Source organism: Saccopteryx leptura, chromosome 10 (genome assembly GCF_036850995.1).
Source record: "Saccopteryx leptura isolate mSacLep1 chromosome 10, mSacLep1_pri_phased_curated, whole genome shotgun sequence".
In the NCBI taxonomy this organism is placed as follows: Eukaryota; Metazoa; Chordata; class Mammalia; order Chiroptera; family Emballonuridae; genus Saccopteryx; species Saccopteryx leptura.
Window position 1 is genome coordinate 51,377,206 of NC_089512.1, and position 17,799 is coordinate 51,395,004.

The 17,799-nt window shown below is 39.5% G+C and overlaps 1 protein-coding gene and 1 non-coding gene across 7 annotated transcripts in view; both read right to left on the minus strand.

Moving 5' to 3' along the window:
• Positions 1–6,239: 6,239 nt before the first annotated feature.
• On the minus strand, positions 6,240–6,315 carry TRNAV-GAC (transfer RNA valine (anticodon GAC)). The gene has a single exon. It is a non-coding gene; the product is annotated as a tRNA-Val (tRNA).
• A 3,250-nt stretch (positions 6,316–9,565) lies between these two features.
• The window catches only part of THUMPD3 (THUMP domain containing 3), a 33,274-nt gene continuing 25,040 nt past the window's right edge, over positions 9,566–17,799 (minus strand). For 3 of the 6 annotated variants that reach the window (XM_066350868.1, XM_066350865.1, XM_066350867.1), the window contains exons 7-11: positions 16,605–16,720; positions 13,807–13,917; positions 12,716–12,839; positions 12,225–12,371; positions 9,904–11,039 (exon numbers count right to left, since the gene is read on the minus strand). In XM_066350868.1, coding sequence (XP_066206965.1) covers positions 10,827–11,039; positions 12,225–12,371; positions 12,716–12,839; positions 13,807–13,917; positions 16,605–16,720 — 711 coding nt within the window. In that variant the 3' untranslated portion in view covers positions 9,904–10,826. Of the gene's footprint in view, positions 9,880–9,901; positions 11,040–11,410; positions 12,372–12,715; positions 12,840–13,806; positions 13,918–16,604; positions 16,721–17,799 lie in introns of those variants that run through there. The other 3 variants (XM_066350866.1, XM_066350870.1, XM_066350869.1) reach the window with 3 other exon arrangements.

Here is a 17,799-nt window from a genome sequence, read left to right on the forward strand (position 1 = left end):
TGCTTTTGTAGCTTTCTTCCTGGAGATAAAGTGAGAGAGATGTCAGACTTGAGTTTTATACTACGTGTGAGACCCTTAATAAACCACCGTGATATACATAGTATCTCAGATTAAATCTTAAAGGTTTTAGGCCCCCTTCCTTGTATCCCCAGGATCAGGTACCCTAGCAACTCTCACTCATACTATGAGTCCTTTTTCTGTTGTACTTGCTCATCCAGTCCCCAGACATGCCGTTGGCTTTCTCCTGCTGTTTTTGGTAGCCTTGTGCGTTGTGCAACCAGACAGATTGGGTCCATCACCTACCTAATCTGAGCAGAAGACTCAATCAAACTGATATTTCCTTTTTCCTCATCTGAGGTGCTTCTCCTGACCCTTTTCGCAGTACAGGTGACCTTGGCGACTTCTTTACTGAGAATTAGACACAAAGTTTAGCAACATCTTCCTGTTACCTCCTTTGAATAACCTCTCAGTCCATCCCATTATTTCTGTTCTCATCAGTTAGTAACTGAGTCCAGTTGCTGTAATGCTAATAGTCTCAGTGTCTCTGCCTCCGGTATCCTTTACTGATCAACTTACATGTTGCCAGAACACTTGTCCTAACAGAGCATGAAAATGACTAATGCAACTCCTTTACTGGCTCCTAACTTACAGATGAATTCCATCATCAGTAATGTGATATATAAGGTTTCTCAATGGGCTAACCTCATCTGTTCTTACCAGCTTTTCATTTGCTGCAAATTTCCACACATACACACCGCCACTGTATGTTCAAGTCACACTGAATTATTTTCTGTTTACCCAAATCGGTGATGTACATAGATAAACCACTTTGTAAGGTGCTTCCTACTGGAATGCTACCCTTGCTGCTCTTTACCCTTCAACCCTTAAGATGCATTTATCATCTCTGTGATCTGTTCTATAAAAAAGTTAGCAGGGCTTTCTCCTGATCTCATAAAAAGCATGTTGAATCATAGCTTTTCTCAGGTTGTTGTCATTGCTTGTTTAAATTCTCTTTAACTATTGTTAAATACAGGCTCTTGTTGAGTCTTGTATCACTAAACTCCTAGTGTATTCCTTGTGTAGCCAATCCTAAGTAAAATGGAGTGAATAACATGTAGATGTCTTTGTAAGGTTTGATTATTGATCTTTTAAACAGTTCTTTATTTGCTTACTGGTGTCCAAATTAGCACTATCCAATAGGACCATTTTCAGTAATGGAAATATTCTCTGTGCTATCCAATAAAGTAGCCATTAACCATATATTAATATTGAGCACTGGAAATGTGGCTAGTGTGAGTCAAGAACTAAATTTTTAATTGTATGTGGTTTAAATGGTCACTTTGGGCAGTGTAGCTGTAGCCACAAACCTGTAGTGTGGATTGCAGAATACTTAATATGGATGTTGATAATTTTCCCTTCATACTTAGTAGTAAGGACATGAAAGTCAGACCTCCCTGGTCCAGTTATGTTTTTTTCCTTGCTTGTTTTATTTTACCTGTTTCTGTACTTCAACTGAACGTAGCTGTGATCTAAATCCAACAAGGCCTTATTAAAGACAAATATTGGACAGTAGTGTGTTGAGGAAGCAAGTACTGACTGGTTTGGGTTTCAAAAGAACGCATAATGAATTTTAGGAAAATAAGATTTCATGAAACCATAATGGTGATAGGACTATAACTAATGTTCATGAAACCAACTCTAAATTTCAGTCTCCCACGTTTTCATTTTTGGAAAAACTTCCATCAGAGGAGGCCCTAAGTAATCTTAAGTTATAGGAAACCGTAACAAAGTTAAGTTTTCATCTTGATGAAGTATAAATCAGTAGCTATACGGTATTTTAATACTCAAATGCTTTTTGATTTATAGTTAATGTAGTACCTGGCTGATTTCAATTATTTTTAAAATATGTTTTCTTAAAAGTTTTCTCTAAAGCCTGACCAGCCAGTGATGCACTGGACAGAGCGTTGGACTGGGACGTAGAAGACCTAGGTTCGAAACCCCAACATCACCAGCTTGAGCACTTCTCATCTGGCTTGAGCATAAGGGCCACTGGCTCAGTTGTAGGCCCCTGGTTGAGGCACAAAATAATCAATGAACAACTAAGGTGCCACAGGGAAGAATTGATGCTTCTCATCTCTCTTCTTCCTGTCTCTCTTAAAAAAACAAAATCAGGTTTTCTTTAAAATGTGAGGCCCTTAGGATAGGGGTCTTCAAACCTTTAGTGCACACAACTGACTTGTTTTGTAGTACAGATGTCCAGTCCCACACCCAGAGATTCCAATCATTTGAGGGGGAGGACTTTAGAATTCTGTTCTTTTTCAAGTTCCTATTTGCTTCAGATGTTGGCAGCCCAGGAACCACACTGCAGAAATAGCCTGGGGCAGTGGTACCCCTATCTATCTGACAAAAATGATTGCAACTTGAGAAACACCTCTCTGATTCACTTGGTCCCCTCTAAATTATCCCTAATTTTTCTTCAACAGAGCCATTTTTTGTTTTTTCCTTCCAAAAAACTGGATGGGAAAGGCAGAGAGTAGTGATTGTTAATAGTTTTGGGAACTTGCAGATCAGATTGTTTTTCTTTTAAAAGGGATATTAAAATGTTCCAAAAATTGTTTTTTGAAATTGAAAGTTTCCCTTTTTTTTCTGGTTTCCCACTAAATGCATTCCTCAAGGATACAGATTTATTTTTTTAATTTCCCTGTGCCTGACCATAGAATTGGGTACTCAATAAATGTTGATTTTATTGATTTATTTGTGACATTATTTTTCAAATAGTTTTAAGTCCACAAAACACAAAACAAGGCTCCTTTTATGGAGAGACTTTAGGGTCATACTTAACCTAAGTCTCCTAATAATCTGTTCATAAAGGAAACTGTTGCCTCATGGTCCAAATACACCTGTCTACAATTCAGCCTTTCCTTGAGTTTCCTATACAAACCACTGCATTTACCCTCTTCCTTTGCTTCCTTGGGTTTTATAATTTTTTAATAAACCAGCAACCTGTCTCCTTTTGAAGTAGAGCCATAACATTTATTCTAGGATAAAAATTAAGTATATTGTAGCACTTGTACTTGCTTGAGAGTGTTGAAGGTTTTGTAAGGGCTCCTAATTTTTTTTAGATTTGCAAAATTTGAGCTAGGCAATGTTGCTTTCATATACATATATTTTATAATGCATGGAGGAGGTTTCGCACAATTACAGTTTGCAACTATTAATGCAGAATATGATAGGAATCAGCATCACAAGGTTAAGACTGGTTTGACTGTTTTATACCAGTCTTAATTATAGAGCACCTTGTTAGGTTATATTCAGGAGTCTGGTACTCATTTTGCAGGCTGAGAATTCTTGATTTTGTTAGTGAGAAACTGGATTGTTACAGAACTGTTATTTGTAGCATTGAATCAAATATTTAGGTTTACTTTATCGAGGCTAGTGTTAAACCTGATGAATTATTCCTGGTGTCATGATGTATATGATCTACCGGAAAGTTCTGTCCGTTTTTAGAATAAAACAAAATACAAATTTTTCTTACCGTCATAAACTTTATTAAATAATATAATTGCCATTATTATTGACTTCTTGCCAGCATGAGGGCAATTTGTATATCCCATTTTTGAAAAATGTTTTATCTTTTGATGCGAAAAATTGAGCCAGTGCTTGTTTGATATCTTCTTCATTTTTTAATTTTTTGCCCTTCAAAAAATTTTGTAAGGACAAAAACAAGTGATAGTCGGAGGGTGCTAAGTCTGGGGAATATGGTGGATGCGACAGAATTTCCCAGCCTAGTTCTGCAATTTTTTGACGAGTTCCCAAAGCAGCATGTGGCCTGGCATTATCATGATGCAGTATGATGTTCTTCCTATTGAACATCGCCGGCCTCTTTTCTTGGACTGCTGTTTTTAAATTATCCAGTTGCTGACAATACTCCGAATTGAGCTTTTCGTTCAGTTTTAAAAGCTCATAATGTATTGGTCCTCGAATGTCCCAACATATTCACAACATTCTCTTATTCAGAGTCAAATTTGGTTTAGAGGTGGAAGGGCTAGGTTTTCTGGGTTCACAATATGCCCTTTTCCTTACAATGTTTTCGTAGGTAATTCACGTTTCATCCCCAGTTCTCATCTGGTTCAAGAAGGGCTCGATTTTGTTCCGAGCAAGCAGAGATGTGCATATGACGACTCGGTCATCCAAAATCTTCTGACTTAATTCAAGTGGCACCCATCTTGAATATTTCCACACCAATCCTATCTTCCGGATATGGTCCGAAATGGTTTGCTGAGCTGAATTAAGCCTTTCTGCGATCTCTGATGTTGTCAGAAAAGGATCTTGCTCCAACATGGTCTTAACAACATCGTCATCGATCAAAGATGGTCGCCCAGAACGTGGCTTATTAGAAAGGTCGAAATCACCTGTTTCAAATTTTTCGAACCATCTTTTGCATGTCCTGTCAGAAACTGTACCTTCACCAAACACTTTCAATAAATTTCTACATGCTTCTGTAGCATTTCTTCCTTGTTGAAATTCGTAAAAATTACAGTGGTGTAAATGAACTTTATCAATAGCCATGGGTACACTATCACTTCACACATAAGACTAATGTGAATCAACTTTGTTTTAGTTAATTTGCTACGTCAGTATGTATACATTAAGTGATAAAAATAGAGGCACACATGGCCAAATAAACGTGCTTACGTGTCGAAACTTGTTGGGATAGAAACAGAACTTTCCGGTAGGCCTGATATATACCTTCGCGGTAACTAGAGAGACTATTTCTGCCTCTGATTATATCTCAAAGTCATGGTTACATGTAATCCAACTTGCCAGCTTTTTCCCTAGAATTCAGTCATCAATGACTTAGTTGGCCCTGATTAATCACCGTTTGTTTTCTAGGTTTTGTTTTTTTAAAAACATGTTTAAGATTGACTTTTCCTGCTGACAACAGTAACATTTTCAGATTATGTTTATAGAATTGGTTTTTTCACCAGCTAACTCATCCCCACCTCATGAGTTCTCATCAACTCAGTCACCATTTCTCACAAGCTTTCCTCTTTTTACTCTTCTTTGGTTAAAATCTCATCCCATACTTATAATAATGGCAACATGTTCAAGTGCATACTATAGGCAAAAACTAGTGGAAACAATTAAGTTGAAGAAAAATAATTATTGAGTACCAATTATTTTACCAGATAGTATGTCTAATTCTTTGCCATGGTAATATGTTCCTGATATATAACCTAGAATTACAAAGTTGGAAACTAAAGGTTGAAAAGCTTTTCTGTAGACATACCAACAAATGAAGGGCCAGAGGCACACTTTGGTCTGAATTACATAAATTAGTCTTCCTTACCAATTTATGATATTGCCTCTGATGGAAACATTCTTTTAAGAAATTTAATCTGGCAGCAGGATTAGGATGGATTGTAGGGATGGAAAAACTTGAAGGCATAGAGACCACTTAGAGTTTAGTAGTACAGATGTGAAGTGATAAGGTCTGGTATAGTGATGGCAATCAAAATGGAAAAGACTTTAAAGGACTCAATAACTGACTGAACAAAAGTCACTGAGAGGGAGAACAGTCTTAACACAAAACTTCTCCAGGAAGCCTTCCTTGATTCTTTCAACTCTACTACACTGGGTCCCCTGCATGAATGTTTCATAGCAGCTTTAACAGTATCATATTAAATTAGTAATTGGGTGGTCCCTCCCCCCACTTTTTTAGGTTGCTTTTTGAGGGCAGGACCATACTTGTTTTATGGCTGTTTTCCTGCTACCTAAGCATAGGGAGGTCTTTGAGGTCAAACTGTTATTATACTGAGCTGTTACCTTCTTACAAGTGTGGAAAGGCTACATGATGTGTGATAAGATCATCACTGATGTTAACTGGTGCTGTATATTGAATTTTTTAGAATTTCCAAAAATGGTAGATTTTCTTTGTTTGGTTTGGGGTTTTTTTTGTATTTTTCTGAAGTTGGAAACAGGGAGGCAGTCAGACAGACTCCCGCATACGCCCAACCGGGATCCACCCAGCACACCCACCAGGGGGCAATGCTCTGCCCATCTGGGGGGTTGCTCTGTTGCAAGCAGAGCCATTCTAGCGCCTGAGGCAGAGGCCACAGAGCCATCCTCAGCGCCCTGGCCAACTTTGCTCCAATGGAGCCTTGGCTGAGGGAGGGAAAGAGAGACAGAGAGGAAGGAGAGGGGGAGGGGTGGAGAAGCAGATGGGCGCTTCTCCTGTGTGCCCTGGCCGGGAATCGAACCCAGGACTCCCGCACGTCAGGCCGATGCTCTACCACTGAGCCAACCGGCCAGGGCCAAGATAGTAGGTTTTATTGGTAGGAATTAACTCACTTTGTATGGTACACCTTCTATAATCCCAGCAACCCTCAATATTATGCAATTGTTAATATAAAATCTTGTTTTCTTTGTGCCCAAGTGTAAGCATAAGTACATTCTGTTTTGTTCTGTAATAATACTTTAAATTTTGGCTCAAAACTTCTAAATTTTGGCCCTGGCCAGTTGGCTCAGTGGTGGAGCATCGGCCTGGCATGCAGGAGTCCCGAGTTTGATTCCTGGCCAGGGCACACAGGAGAGGCACCCATCTGCTTCTCCACCCCTCCCCCTCTCCTTCCTCTCTGTCTCTCTCTTCCCCTCCCACAGCCAAGGCTCCATTGGAGCAAAGTTTGCCCGAGTGCTGAGGATGGCTCTGTGGCCTCTGCCTCAGGCGCTAGAATGGCTCTGATTGCGGCAGAGCGACGCCCCAGATGGGCAGAGCATCGCCCCCTAGTGGACAGAGTGTCGCCCCCTGATGGGCGTGCCGGGTGGATCCCAGTCAGGCGCATGCAGGAGTCTGTCTGACTGTCTCTCCCCGTTTCCAGCTTCAGAAAAATACAAAAAAAACACCCAAAACTTCTAAATTTTGCAAATTTTAGAATTTAATAACATCAAGTAAACCAATTTTTACTATTATTTAAGAATGGATCGTTGGCTTTAAAATTATAAGATTACTTGTTCAACCCACAGCTTATGTCAAAAATGCTAAGAAATGAATTTAAGATATTGCAGGGTTCTCTTATAGGAAGAATCAACTTAGCAACTATAAAAAAAAGCTACTGAAATAATTACTATATAATATTGGTTGGAGACTCATATACAACAACTGAGAAACTTGACAAAAAGCCATATACATTTTGACACTTCTGAATGCTGGATGTAAAGTACAAAATCATGGTAGTGCCATTTTTGGACAATACAGTAACTTTTCCTATTAAAAATTTGTGTGCAGATATGAAATCTGTAAAATCTGTGTTAATACCTTTGTAGAAGTGTCCTTATGCCTTAGAAAATGATGAATCTATACACGTGACTGGGCTTGTTTTGCTCGTACAAGGTGGGGCAAAAGTAGGTTTACAGTTGTTCATATGGAAAGTAATACAAGAATAAACTTTGCAGTACTCACAACTATAAACCTACTTTTCCTCACCCTGTATTTGTGCAGCAACAGCATCAAAAGTCAAAGACTTTTAAAGTGGAAACTTTGGCAACAAAACACATCCTGAAGTAGTTAAAATGTTGACCAACTTTAAAATCTCATGGTTTATCCTGATATTTTCACTAATGGTAAAGAGTGAAGGTGGGTAAAACGGCTGGCATCTTGGCATAAGTAAAGACTGGCACCAGAGTGTAGTAGTAGTCATTCTTCCCTGCCATACATTTCAGTTTGCTTTCGGGGGGGGGGGGGGTATTTTCATGTCCTTGTGAAAACAATATTTTGTATCTGGATCCTGAGTACATAATTTTAATATGAATGATGAAATGGAAAATTTGCATATAGTCCTGCTACATGCTAAAGTACAATGGTTTCAAGACCAAGCACTTACACAGTTGCATTGCAAGCTGCATTAGGTACTATTTTCTTGGAATACCATTTTTACTTGGAAAGAATGATACATAATCGATTTTGGTTGTTAGTTGGCTATTTGGCTGACTTTTTTTTTTATGGGAAGTGAGCCTTTCAAAGGAAACAACTGCTGTTGTCAATGATAAAATTCAAACTGAAGTGAAAATTAGAATTTTGGTTAAACTATCTACTGTCAAAAAGAGCTTGACATCTTCCCAATACTTAGTATTTTTTATGAGTGATTTTAATATGATTTTTAGATATTATATAATGAACTGGGTCAACATTTCAGAGTTATACATACTACTAAGTGAACCAATATTTTCCAAATGACCAGTACATGAAATAACAGAAGAACTGCAAGTAACATATTTCAAGCAGTTTGTGGAAAGCTAAAAATCCAGCTGCCTTCTATTAAGGCAGACATTTGAGAACTGAATTACAAAAAGATTAAAATAACCTACTGTTACTCCATGAAACTGTTAATAATGCCTTTGTTACTAATTCAATATTTTGTCTTAGTATCTATTGTAAAATAATGGTAAAAAAAGTATTTGGGACACTTGGTTTTTAAGGGGTCCTGAGTCCAAAGAGTTTGAGAAACAGCTGCTCTAGCACAATGTAAACACGCAGATGCCTGTTGAATAATTGGTATGTCAGGACACAGCAGATATTTAGTGGAGAACGTATGTTCATGTTGAGGTTGAGGAGGGACACACAAGGATATCTGTAGGGGTCAGTTGGAAATTTAGACTTTGGTCTTGAGAAAAAAAAATACCATTTTCCAGTGAGATTTGCTTTTTATCATTGGATATATGGATTTGTATATATCCTTGAATAGTTACAATTTCACAACTGATTAGCAAACATGCTAGCTTTGGTGCAAAAGTATGAGGGTAACAGGAGGCCTCTCCAAACAATTACACACTGGTATTTTCACAATGTACACATTAAAAATTTTTGGTGCAGTGGTCAGTAAACTCATTAGTCAACAGAGCCAAATATCAACAGTACAGTGATGGAAATTTCTTTTGAGAGCCAAATTTTTAAAACTTAAACTATATAAGTAGGTATATTCCCTATCAAGGTAGCGCCCGCATGTGGAAGAGCCGCATGTGGCTCGTGAGCCACAGTTTGCCGACCAGGGGTATAGGAGATTTACATATGTTGCATTTTGAAAAAATGTACAAAGATATTATAATTAAATGTGATTATTTTTTTCTCACAGAATTTTAAAACTTACCAACCATATTCCCACTGAAACTCCCACATAACACCTCATCTGAAACTTGGAAAAGGCTATGTTGAGAATAAGGATGTTTTACTTTTTCTGTGCCGTCTCACTAATATACGAATCACAAAAATTAGGGGATATTTCAAAATGAATATGAAGCTATAAAATATCCCCTTTTTTTGTGAGCAGTATAGTAAGTGCTTATAGGTTTTATTGTGCTTTATTTTACTCTAGGTCAGGGGCCCCCAAACTTTTTATACAGGGGGCCAGTTCACTGTCCCTCAGGCCGTTGGAGGGCCAGACTATAAAAAAAAACTTAACAAATCCCTATGCACACTGCACATATCTTATTTTAAAGTAAAAAACAAAACAAAACGGTAACAAATACAATATTTAAAATAAAGAACAAGTAAATTTAAATCAACAAACTGACCAATATTTCAGTGGGAACTATGCTCCTCTCACTGACCACCAATGAAAGAGTGCAGCAGGAGCCGGATAAATGGCCTCAGTGGGCTGCAGTTTAGGAACCCCTGCTCTAGGTATTTTACAGGCCTTTTAAAATACCTCCCTGTTGCCTGACCTGTGGTGCCGCAGTGGATAGAGTGTCAACCTGGAATGCTGAGGTCGCCAGTTTGGGGCCCTGGGCTTGCCTGGTCAAGGCACATGTGGGAGTCGATGCTTCCTGCTCCTCCCCCTTTGTGTCTCTCTTCTCTCTCTCTTTCTCTGTCCTCTCGAATAAAATCTAAAAAAAAATTTAAAAAATAAAATACTTCCCTGTTTTCAGTCCTCAGTTTAATCTTTTGGTTCTTGCAGTGGAGATCTGAGCTATGTTGATTTGACACTGATATGCCAGAATATACAGTTTCGGCTGTTTCCAGAAAGTGTACCAATTTAAAAGTGTTTACCAAATGTTTCCCTTTCTCACCACTAGTACATTATCTGTTTCTGGGAGATAACTATCTTCTTTTTATTTAATTTATAAAATGTGTCTCAGTGTTTATGTTGTTTTTTCCCCTCTAAAATATATTGACTCTCTTCCCAGTAACCATGTCTGGATCACAACTCACTCACTCTGTGTTCAGATTAAGATTACCTTTGCATCTTTTCATATTCCCTTGGTGTAGGCCCACTTCAGAGGTTAAAAACCAAGGTCACAGAACAAGTTAGGTGGCAGTATCATACATAAATAACCCCAGCTCTTCTGAATCCTGATAGCCCATTTCCTGTTCCTGTCACCAGATTACAAAACATATCAGGGAGAAAAGACTTCAAATTATTGTAGACAATGCTCTCTACATATTTGCATCATCTTAAATCAATCTGGTCATGTTTTTACAGTGGTATTTAATGAGACTACAATTGTGATGGATAAGGCACAAATTTGATATACTTAAAATCTAAGCCAATATGCAAAAGTACTAAATGTCTACTGTGGAAGGTACTATGCTGAACTTGGTAAACAGTGGTATAAATGTATGTTGTTTCTTATACTTTCCATTTCTATGGATTATACTAACCAGTACTTAAGAGGTTTAAATTGTTTGTTTTTGTCAGAGGTGAAAAGTTGTTTTATGTTGAACCACAGTGCAACTACATTCTGATGACAGTAAAAATTCCAGGCTAGGATATAAAACACTAGAAAACCAGACTAGGAATGTTGGCTGTGCTGCTAAGGTCAATGTTATTCTTTCAAAGAAAAGTATGTACTGTGTCTTTTTGTATTTTTCTGAAGTAAGAAGCAGGGAGGCAGAGACAGATTCTCACATGCACCCGACCAGGGTCCAAATGGCAACCCACCAGGGGGCGATGCTCTGTTGTAGCCAGAGCCATTCTAGCACCTGAGGCAGAGACCGTGGAACCATCCTCAGCGCCCGCGCCAATTTTGCTGCAATGGAGCCTTGGCTGTGGGAGGGGAAGAGAGAGAGAGAAAGGAGAGGGGGAAGGGTGGAGAAGCTGATGGGCATTTCTGTGTGTCCTGACCAGGAATCAAACCCAGGGATCCAGACCAGGCCGACGCTCTACTGCTGAGCCAACTGGCCAGGTTGTCGTATTGTGTCCTTTTATTTGAAATGTATGACATTGAAAATCTAGACTCTGTGCAGCCAGAAACTACAAAATGAACTATAAAGAATTCCACATAAAATCCCAAGTACTCTGTTCTGGGGAAGCAACATTTTTCACAAGAACTGAATGTTGAGGTCATTTAATTTTCTACTATCTATGGAACTGGAAAAGTATCTAAATATGAATAGTGACTCAAAAGAAAACCAAACTTAGATGAAATTTTTAATTCAAAGATACATCAGTCCTTTTAAGAAATCAAAAACATTTTGACAGTTATGTTTTTTAAAAGCAACACTGCTTTTGTTCACTGAAAAAAAAATAAAAGTTCTTTAAATTTGACTTGGTTCCATAGTTCATTTACCAATGTATTTGCTGCTATTTACAAATAAAAATGTATTTTTGTAATTTCTTTGCTAAATCCTAGTCCTTGATTCTATGTACTAACCTGATATAACAGATGCATATTTTAACTTTTAAGGCAGGTGGTAAACTTTCCTATAGGTCTTGTGTGACTTCATCTTGTCATGGGGAATACTATTTCACAAAATATAATGCTTCCATTTTTTAAGGTTGAGGTAAACAGCTTCAACAACTGACTAGCAAAGCTACATATGCAATATCTTGTTGCCTAAGATGCTATGGTTATGTTCTCTGCTTTTCCATTAGGCCAGAGTGGCTAACAATGAAAAATAGGAACTGGTATGAAGCCTGAAAATATAATGTTCTAAACCCAAATCCCAGAGTATTTTAGTAAGCTTAGCATCTTTAAAGCAGCATAAGAAAAGTACTAGTTCCCCAGCTACCTCTACACAACAGCTCCAAAGAAAAGTTCTGTCATATAAGACTTTCAATTTGACAACTTTACATTTACACCTTTTGCTAACCATGGTGAAGAACTTTAGACCAATTTAAACAGTGCAACATGCACTTTTGTTAATACTGTTTTTCTCTCTCAGCAAGTTCATGCTGGCATGTCCTGTGTTGGGAAGCACAAATACTATTAATCTTCATTCTTTGCATTACCAAGGAGTTCCTTTCTCCATCATTTTCTGAAGGATGAACGAAAGCTTGAGGTGTGCGTTTCAGAAGGTAAACTGCAGCATGAAGACCACCTATGTTCACCCAGACAGTATGCACCTTCCGCCATAAATGTCCCATTCCAGATAATGCCTGTGTATACATAAAAGGTATGAGTATTTAGATTCTATGACCTACCTGCTTCTAGATGAATCAGGCTTAGTTATCAATAAGAAACTGGGGGAAGGGAGCACAAATCTTGCTCAAACCAATATCCCTGAGACTACTTAAAAAGATCCTAAGCCTGGCCTTTGGTGGTGCAGTGGATAGAGCATTGACCTGGAACACTGAGGTTGCCAGTTCAAAACCTTGGGGCTTGCCTGGTCAAGGCACATATGGGAGTTGATGCTTCTTGCTTCTTCCCTCTTCTCTCCTTTCTCTTAAAAAAGGAAAAACATCCTAGAGTTGCCACAAGCTGTTTTGTTACTGTATAGCACCTTGATAAAGCATTTCTTGTCCTGAGTAAGTAGTGCAGCTCGTCCTGTCCCTGGTCTACAGACACGGCTCATCTCCATTAGGCAAGCTGGGTAAAGGTTCCAGTTTCTTTTCTTGGAGCCCATCCTATAAAAGAAGGTCCAATGAGTCAAAGTGTTGCAAAATATAGCTAGGACTATGTGAGAAGTTACTAAAAACTCAAAATCCTAGGGTATGAAAAGTAGCTGTCTTTTAGAAGCTTTGCCATTATATGTCAATGAAATGGAGTGATCAGATTTAGTAAATTGCACGGAATTTTGAATTGGATAAATCAGTTAAACTGGCAACTTAAGTATACAAATTGTCCTCTTAAGTATATAAATTGTCCTCTCAATGAGCATTAGCAGTCAAATTATAAAAACCAAATCAGTGATTAAAAATCACTTACTGAGAAACAATCAAATCTTTCCCAACCATCATGTAATTCAACAATGGACTAGAAAGTGGATGTCACGATTAAAATGTTAATACACGTACATTATTCAGTTTTCAGAAGAAAAAGGGTGAATCTATAATTTTATAATTCTTTTTTTTTCTTTTTTTTTTTTTTTTTCTGAAGCTGGAAACGGGGAGAGACAGACAGACTCCCGCATGCGCCCGACCGGGATCCACCCGGCACGCCCACCAGGGGCGACACTCTGCCCCTCCGGGGCGTCGCTCTGCCGTGACCAGAGCCACTCTAGCGCCTGGGGCAGAGGCCAAGGAGCCATCCCCAGCGCCCGGGCTATCTTTGCTCCAATGGAGCCTTGGCTGCGGGAGGGGAAGAGAGAGACAGAGAGGAAGGAGAGGGGGAGGGGGTGGAGAGGCAGATGGGCGCCTCTCCTGTGTACCCTGGCCGGGAATTGAACCCGGGACCTCTGTACACCAGGCCGACGCTCTACCACTGAGCCAACCGGCCAGGGCCCATAATCTTATAATTCTTAAGTGAAAAATTACTCTGCTGACAGTGCTAAAAGGAATGAAAGATTTCTGACAAAATGCAACAGGTTTAGAAATGTGGGCACTAATATAACAAGTGAAGGTAAAACTCAGTTTTAAAAGAACTAAGTCCTACCTTTTTCCAAATGGCATGTCTGTTACAATAACATCCACGGAGCCAGTTCTCAATGGCAGACTGCAGCTATCCCACTGAATAGTATCTATAGGCAAGCCCCAAGACAGTTTGCTGTGAGAACAAAGGAAAGGTGTTTTAACATAATTCTTAAGTATGAAAGAAAGGAAAAAACTATTTCCTAAAGAGCCTGTTCTAAAGTAAAAAATGCTACTAAAATATATTAATATTGATAATAGCAATAAGAATGTGGAAAGTATAGGATTGTAAGATAAAAACTTAAAATGACCAAATCCATAAGACAAAAATTTTCTTAAATTGTCAGGATTGGCTCTCAAAAGATTACATCTGCTTCATTTATGATTTAAAAAAAAGGAAAATGGATTAAAGAGAAAAGATTGAAACACAACTGCAATAGACAACTTTGAAAACTGCAGAGACAGTAAATTCTTTAACTGATGGTGTAAAAACTGATGAAATAGAACAACAGTTAAAGGAATAAAGGGACGAGGCGACACATCTGAAGAATCAAGTTTAGTAAATCTGTAGTGATAACAGAAGACTTAAAAATGTAAAGTTAGTAAATATAGAGGTACTTTAAGAATAAAAAAAAACCCCAAATATATGTACCATACTATTAATAAGCTAAGAAAATTAAGACAAAGAAACAGACGACAACCTGAGTCCATGTAATCAACAAAATAGATGACGAGACAATAAAAACATGATTTAAATCTCATTAAGGTAAAGCTATTGGTTTAAGAAATAAAATACAGGCCCTGGCCGGTTGGCTCAGCGGTAGAGCGTCGGCCTGGCGTGCGGGGGACCCGGGTTAGATTCCCGGCCAGGGCACATAGGAGAAGCGCCCATTTGCTTCTCCACCCCCCCCTCCTTCCTCTCTGTCTCTCTCTTCCCCTCCCGCAAAGATGGCCCGGGCACTGGGGATGGCTCCTTGGCCTCTGCCCCAGGCGCTAGAGTGGCTCTGGTCGCGGAAGAGCAACTTCCCGGAGGGGCAGAGCATCGCCCCCTGGTGGGCAGAGCTTCGCCCCTGGTGGGCGTGCCGGGTGGATCCCGGTAGGGCGTCTGACTGTCTCTCCCCATTTCCAGCTTCAGGGGAAAAAAAAAAAAAAAGAAATAAAATACAACATGCAATAATACATAAGCTGGCCCTGGCCGGTTGGCTCAGCGGTAGAACGTCGGCCTGGTGTGCAGGAGTCCCGGGTTCGATTCCCAGCCAGGGCACACAGGAGAAGCGCCCATCTGCTTCTCCACCCTCCCCCTCTCCTTCCTCTCTGTCTCTCTCTTCCCCTCCCGCAGCCGCAAGGCTCCACTGGAGCAAAGATGGCCCGGGCGCTGGGGATGGCTCTGTGGCCTCTGCCTCAGGCGCTAGAGTGGCTCTGAATGCAGCAGAGCGATGCCCCAGAGGGGCAGAACATCACCCCCTGGTGGGCATGCCGGGTGGATCCCGGTCGGGCGCATGCAGGAGTCTGTCTGACTGCCTCCCCGTTTCCAGCTTTGGAAAAATGAAGAAAAAAAAAATAATAATAATACATAAGCTAAGACTAAAAGCAAATCAAAGGTAAGCAGAAATGAAGGGTTATACTACTGAATTTGATGAAGAATTTTAAAAAATGCACTGAAGGCTATCATATAATGGAGTGGGGGGGATCACAGATACTGAAAATAAGTTTTACAATCACAAGCACCATTAACTGCAACAAGACAACATATGTCAATAATATTAAAGACCTAGGTGAAATTGATAGAAATACACTGCTCACAAAAATTAGGGGATATTTTATTGCTTCATATTCATTTTTAAAATATCTTCTAATTTTCGTAAGCAGTATAATACAGATTGGATAGTGAAGGTGCAGAGGGTCTGGACTTAAAAACAACAAAATATTCAGAAAGTAGAAAACTAATGTTTTAAAATGTCTATCAAGTTTCAATAAAGCCTGGTCATATTAAAAAAATAAAGGCCTGGCCATGTACTAAGCCTCAAGAAAATCTCATGAAACAAATTATGCCATAAAAATTCATCATAATAAAATATAAATTAACAAAAATAGCCTGATCAGGCATTGGTGCAGTAGATAGGGCCCTGGCTTGAGTGCAGACTCATCCAGCTTGAGCGCAGGCTCGCCTCAAGTGTGGGACCATAGACATGATCCCATGGTCGCTGGCTTGAGCAAGGGGTCACTGGCTCGGCTGGAGCCCTCCAGTCAAGGCACATATGAGATATCAATGAACAATTATGGTGCAGCAACGAAGAATTAATGTTTCTTATCCTCCTTCCTCTCTGTCGGTCCCTGTCTGTCTCTCACTAAAATATATATGTAAATAAAGTATACAATATTCTTTATATGGGGAAAAAGAAAAAGGAAGACGGGGAAATAAAAGGAAGACAAAAATGGTTGCATTATGGTGGGGAAATTACAGTTAAAATATTTTTAAAATAGAAATAATTTTCTTCTTTTTTTTATTTATTCATTTTAGAGAGGAGAGGGAGAGACAGAGAGAGAGAGAGAGAAGGGGGGGAGGAGTTGGAAGCATCAACTCCCGTATGTGCCTTGACCAGGCAAGCCCAGGGTTTCAAACCAGCGACCTCAGCATTTCCAGGTCGACCCTTTATCCACTGCGCCACCACAGGTCAGGCCAAGAAATAATTTTCAATCTTAAAATTTACATGGAGTCTCAATATATTCATTTTGGTTAAATGATCTCACAATGCACTGGGGTTATTAAACATAAAGTCAGTATCTAAGCCTGAGATGCTACAGAAACTTGAAAATTTTTACCCTTCTTTAATCTGGCTCTTGGTCAGTAAAGATGAGATGTTATTTGTTGCTCTATTCACAGCCAATGGATTATTATCACCAGCAATATGAAAACAGTTAGACCATTCAGTAGCCCCCTAAAAGACAAAAGTATATGTTGAAACAGAAGTAGCAAACTGCAAAAAAAAAAATTAAAGAAAAATTTATTTCAGTCGATTGTCAATAAGACATCCAATCCACTAGTGCAATGCTTTTCTAAAATGACAAAATAATGCATGCTGTCAATTTTGCTATTTCCCCCTGCCATGAAAGGCCCTCCTGTTCTTTCTCTGCTTGCTGAATTCCTACTGTCTTTCAAGATCTAGCTGTGTGACATAAACCTCAAGTCTCCAAGCTGCCTCATTTGCCCCTCCCCAAAGCACCGTGCACATCTCTCTCACTGTACTCCTTTTTTACAAATTATATCTGCCTCTCAACGAATCTGGGAACACAGGTCGGGTATTTTACTCTATCCCTCACCCAACAGTATCTGGCACATAGGGCGATGTATTGTAAAAAGGTACAGGGGATGTGGAAGAGACCTTGGAGAGTCTGATGAAAGCCTCTCAGGTCCTGATTTCGATTCCCTGACATGTTTTTCTTCAACATCTATTTAGATTTTCAGTCTCTAAAAGAAATGGATTTTGTAATACTTCCAAGTTTTGCATTTTTCATAAGACAAAAATTAAAAAAATTTTTTTTAAGATTTATATTTATTCATTTTAGAGAGGGGAGACAGAGAAAGGGGGAGGAGCAGGAAGCATCAACTCCCATATGTACCTTGACCAGGCAAACCCAGGGTTTTGAACCAGTACCTCAGTGTTCTAGATCAATGCTTTATCCACTGTGCCACCACAGGTCAGGCAATACTTCCAAGTTGTTTTGTATTTTTTTAAGTTTTTTCTGAAGCAAGGGAGGTAAAGAGACTCCCACATGCGCCCGACCAGGATCCACCTGGTACGCCCACTAGGGGTCAATGCTCTGCCCATCTGGGGGCATTGCTCCTTGCAATCAGAGCCATTCTAGCGCCTGAGGTGGAGGTCATGGAGCCATCCTCGGTGCCCGGGCCAACTTTGCTCCAGTGGAGCCTTGGCTGCAGGAGGGGAAGTGAGAGAGAGAGAGAGAGAGAGAGAAAAGGGAGGGGGAAAGGTGGAGAAGTAGATGGGCACTTCTCTTC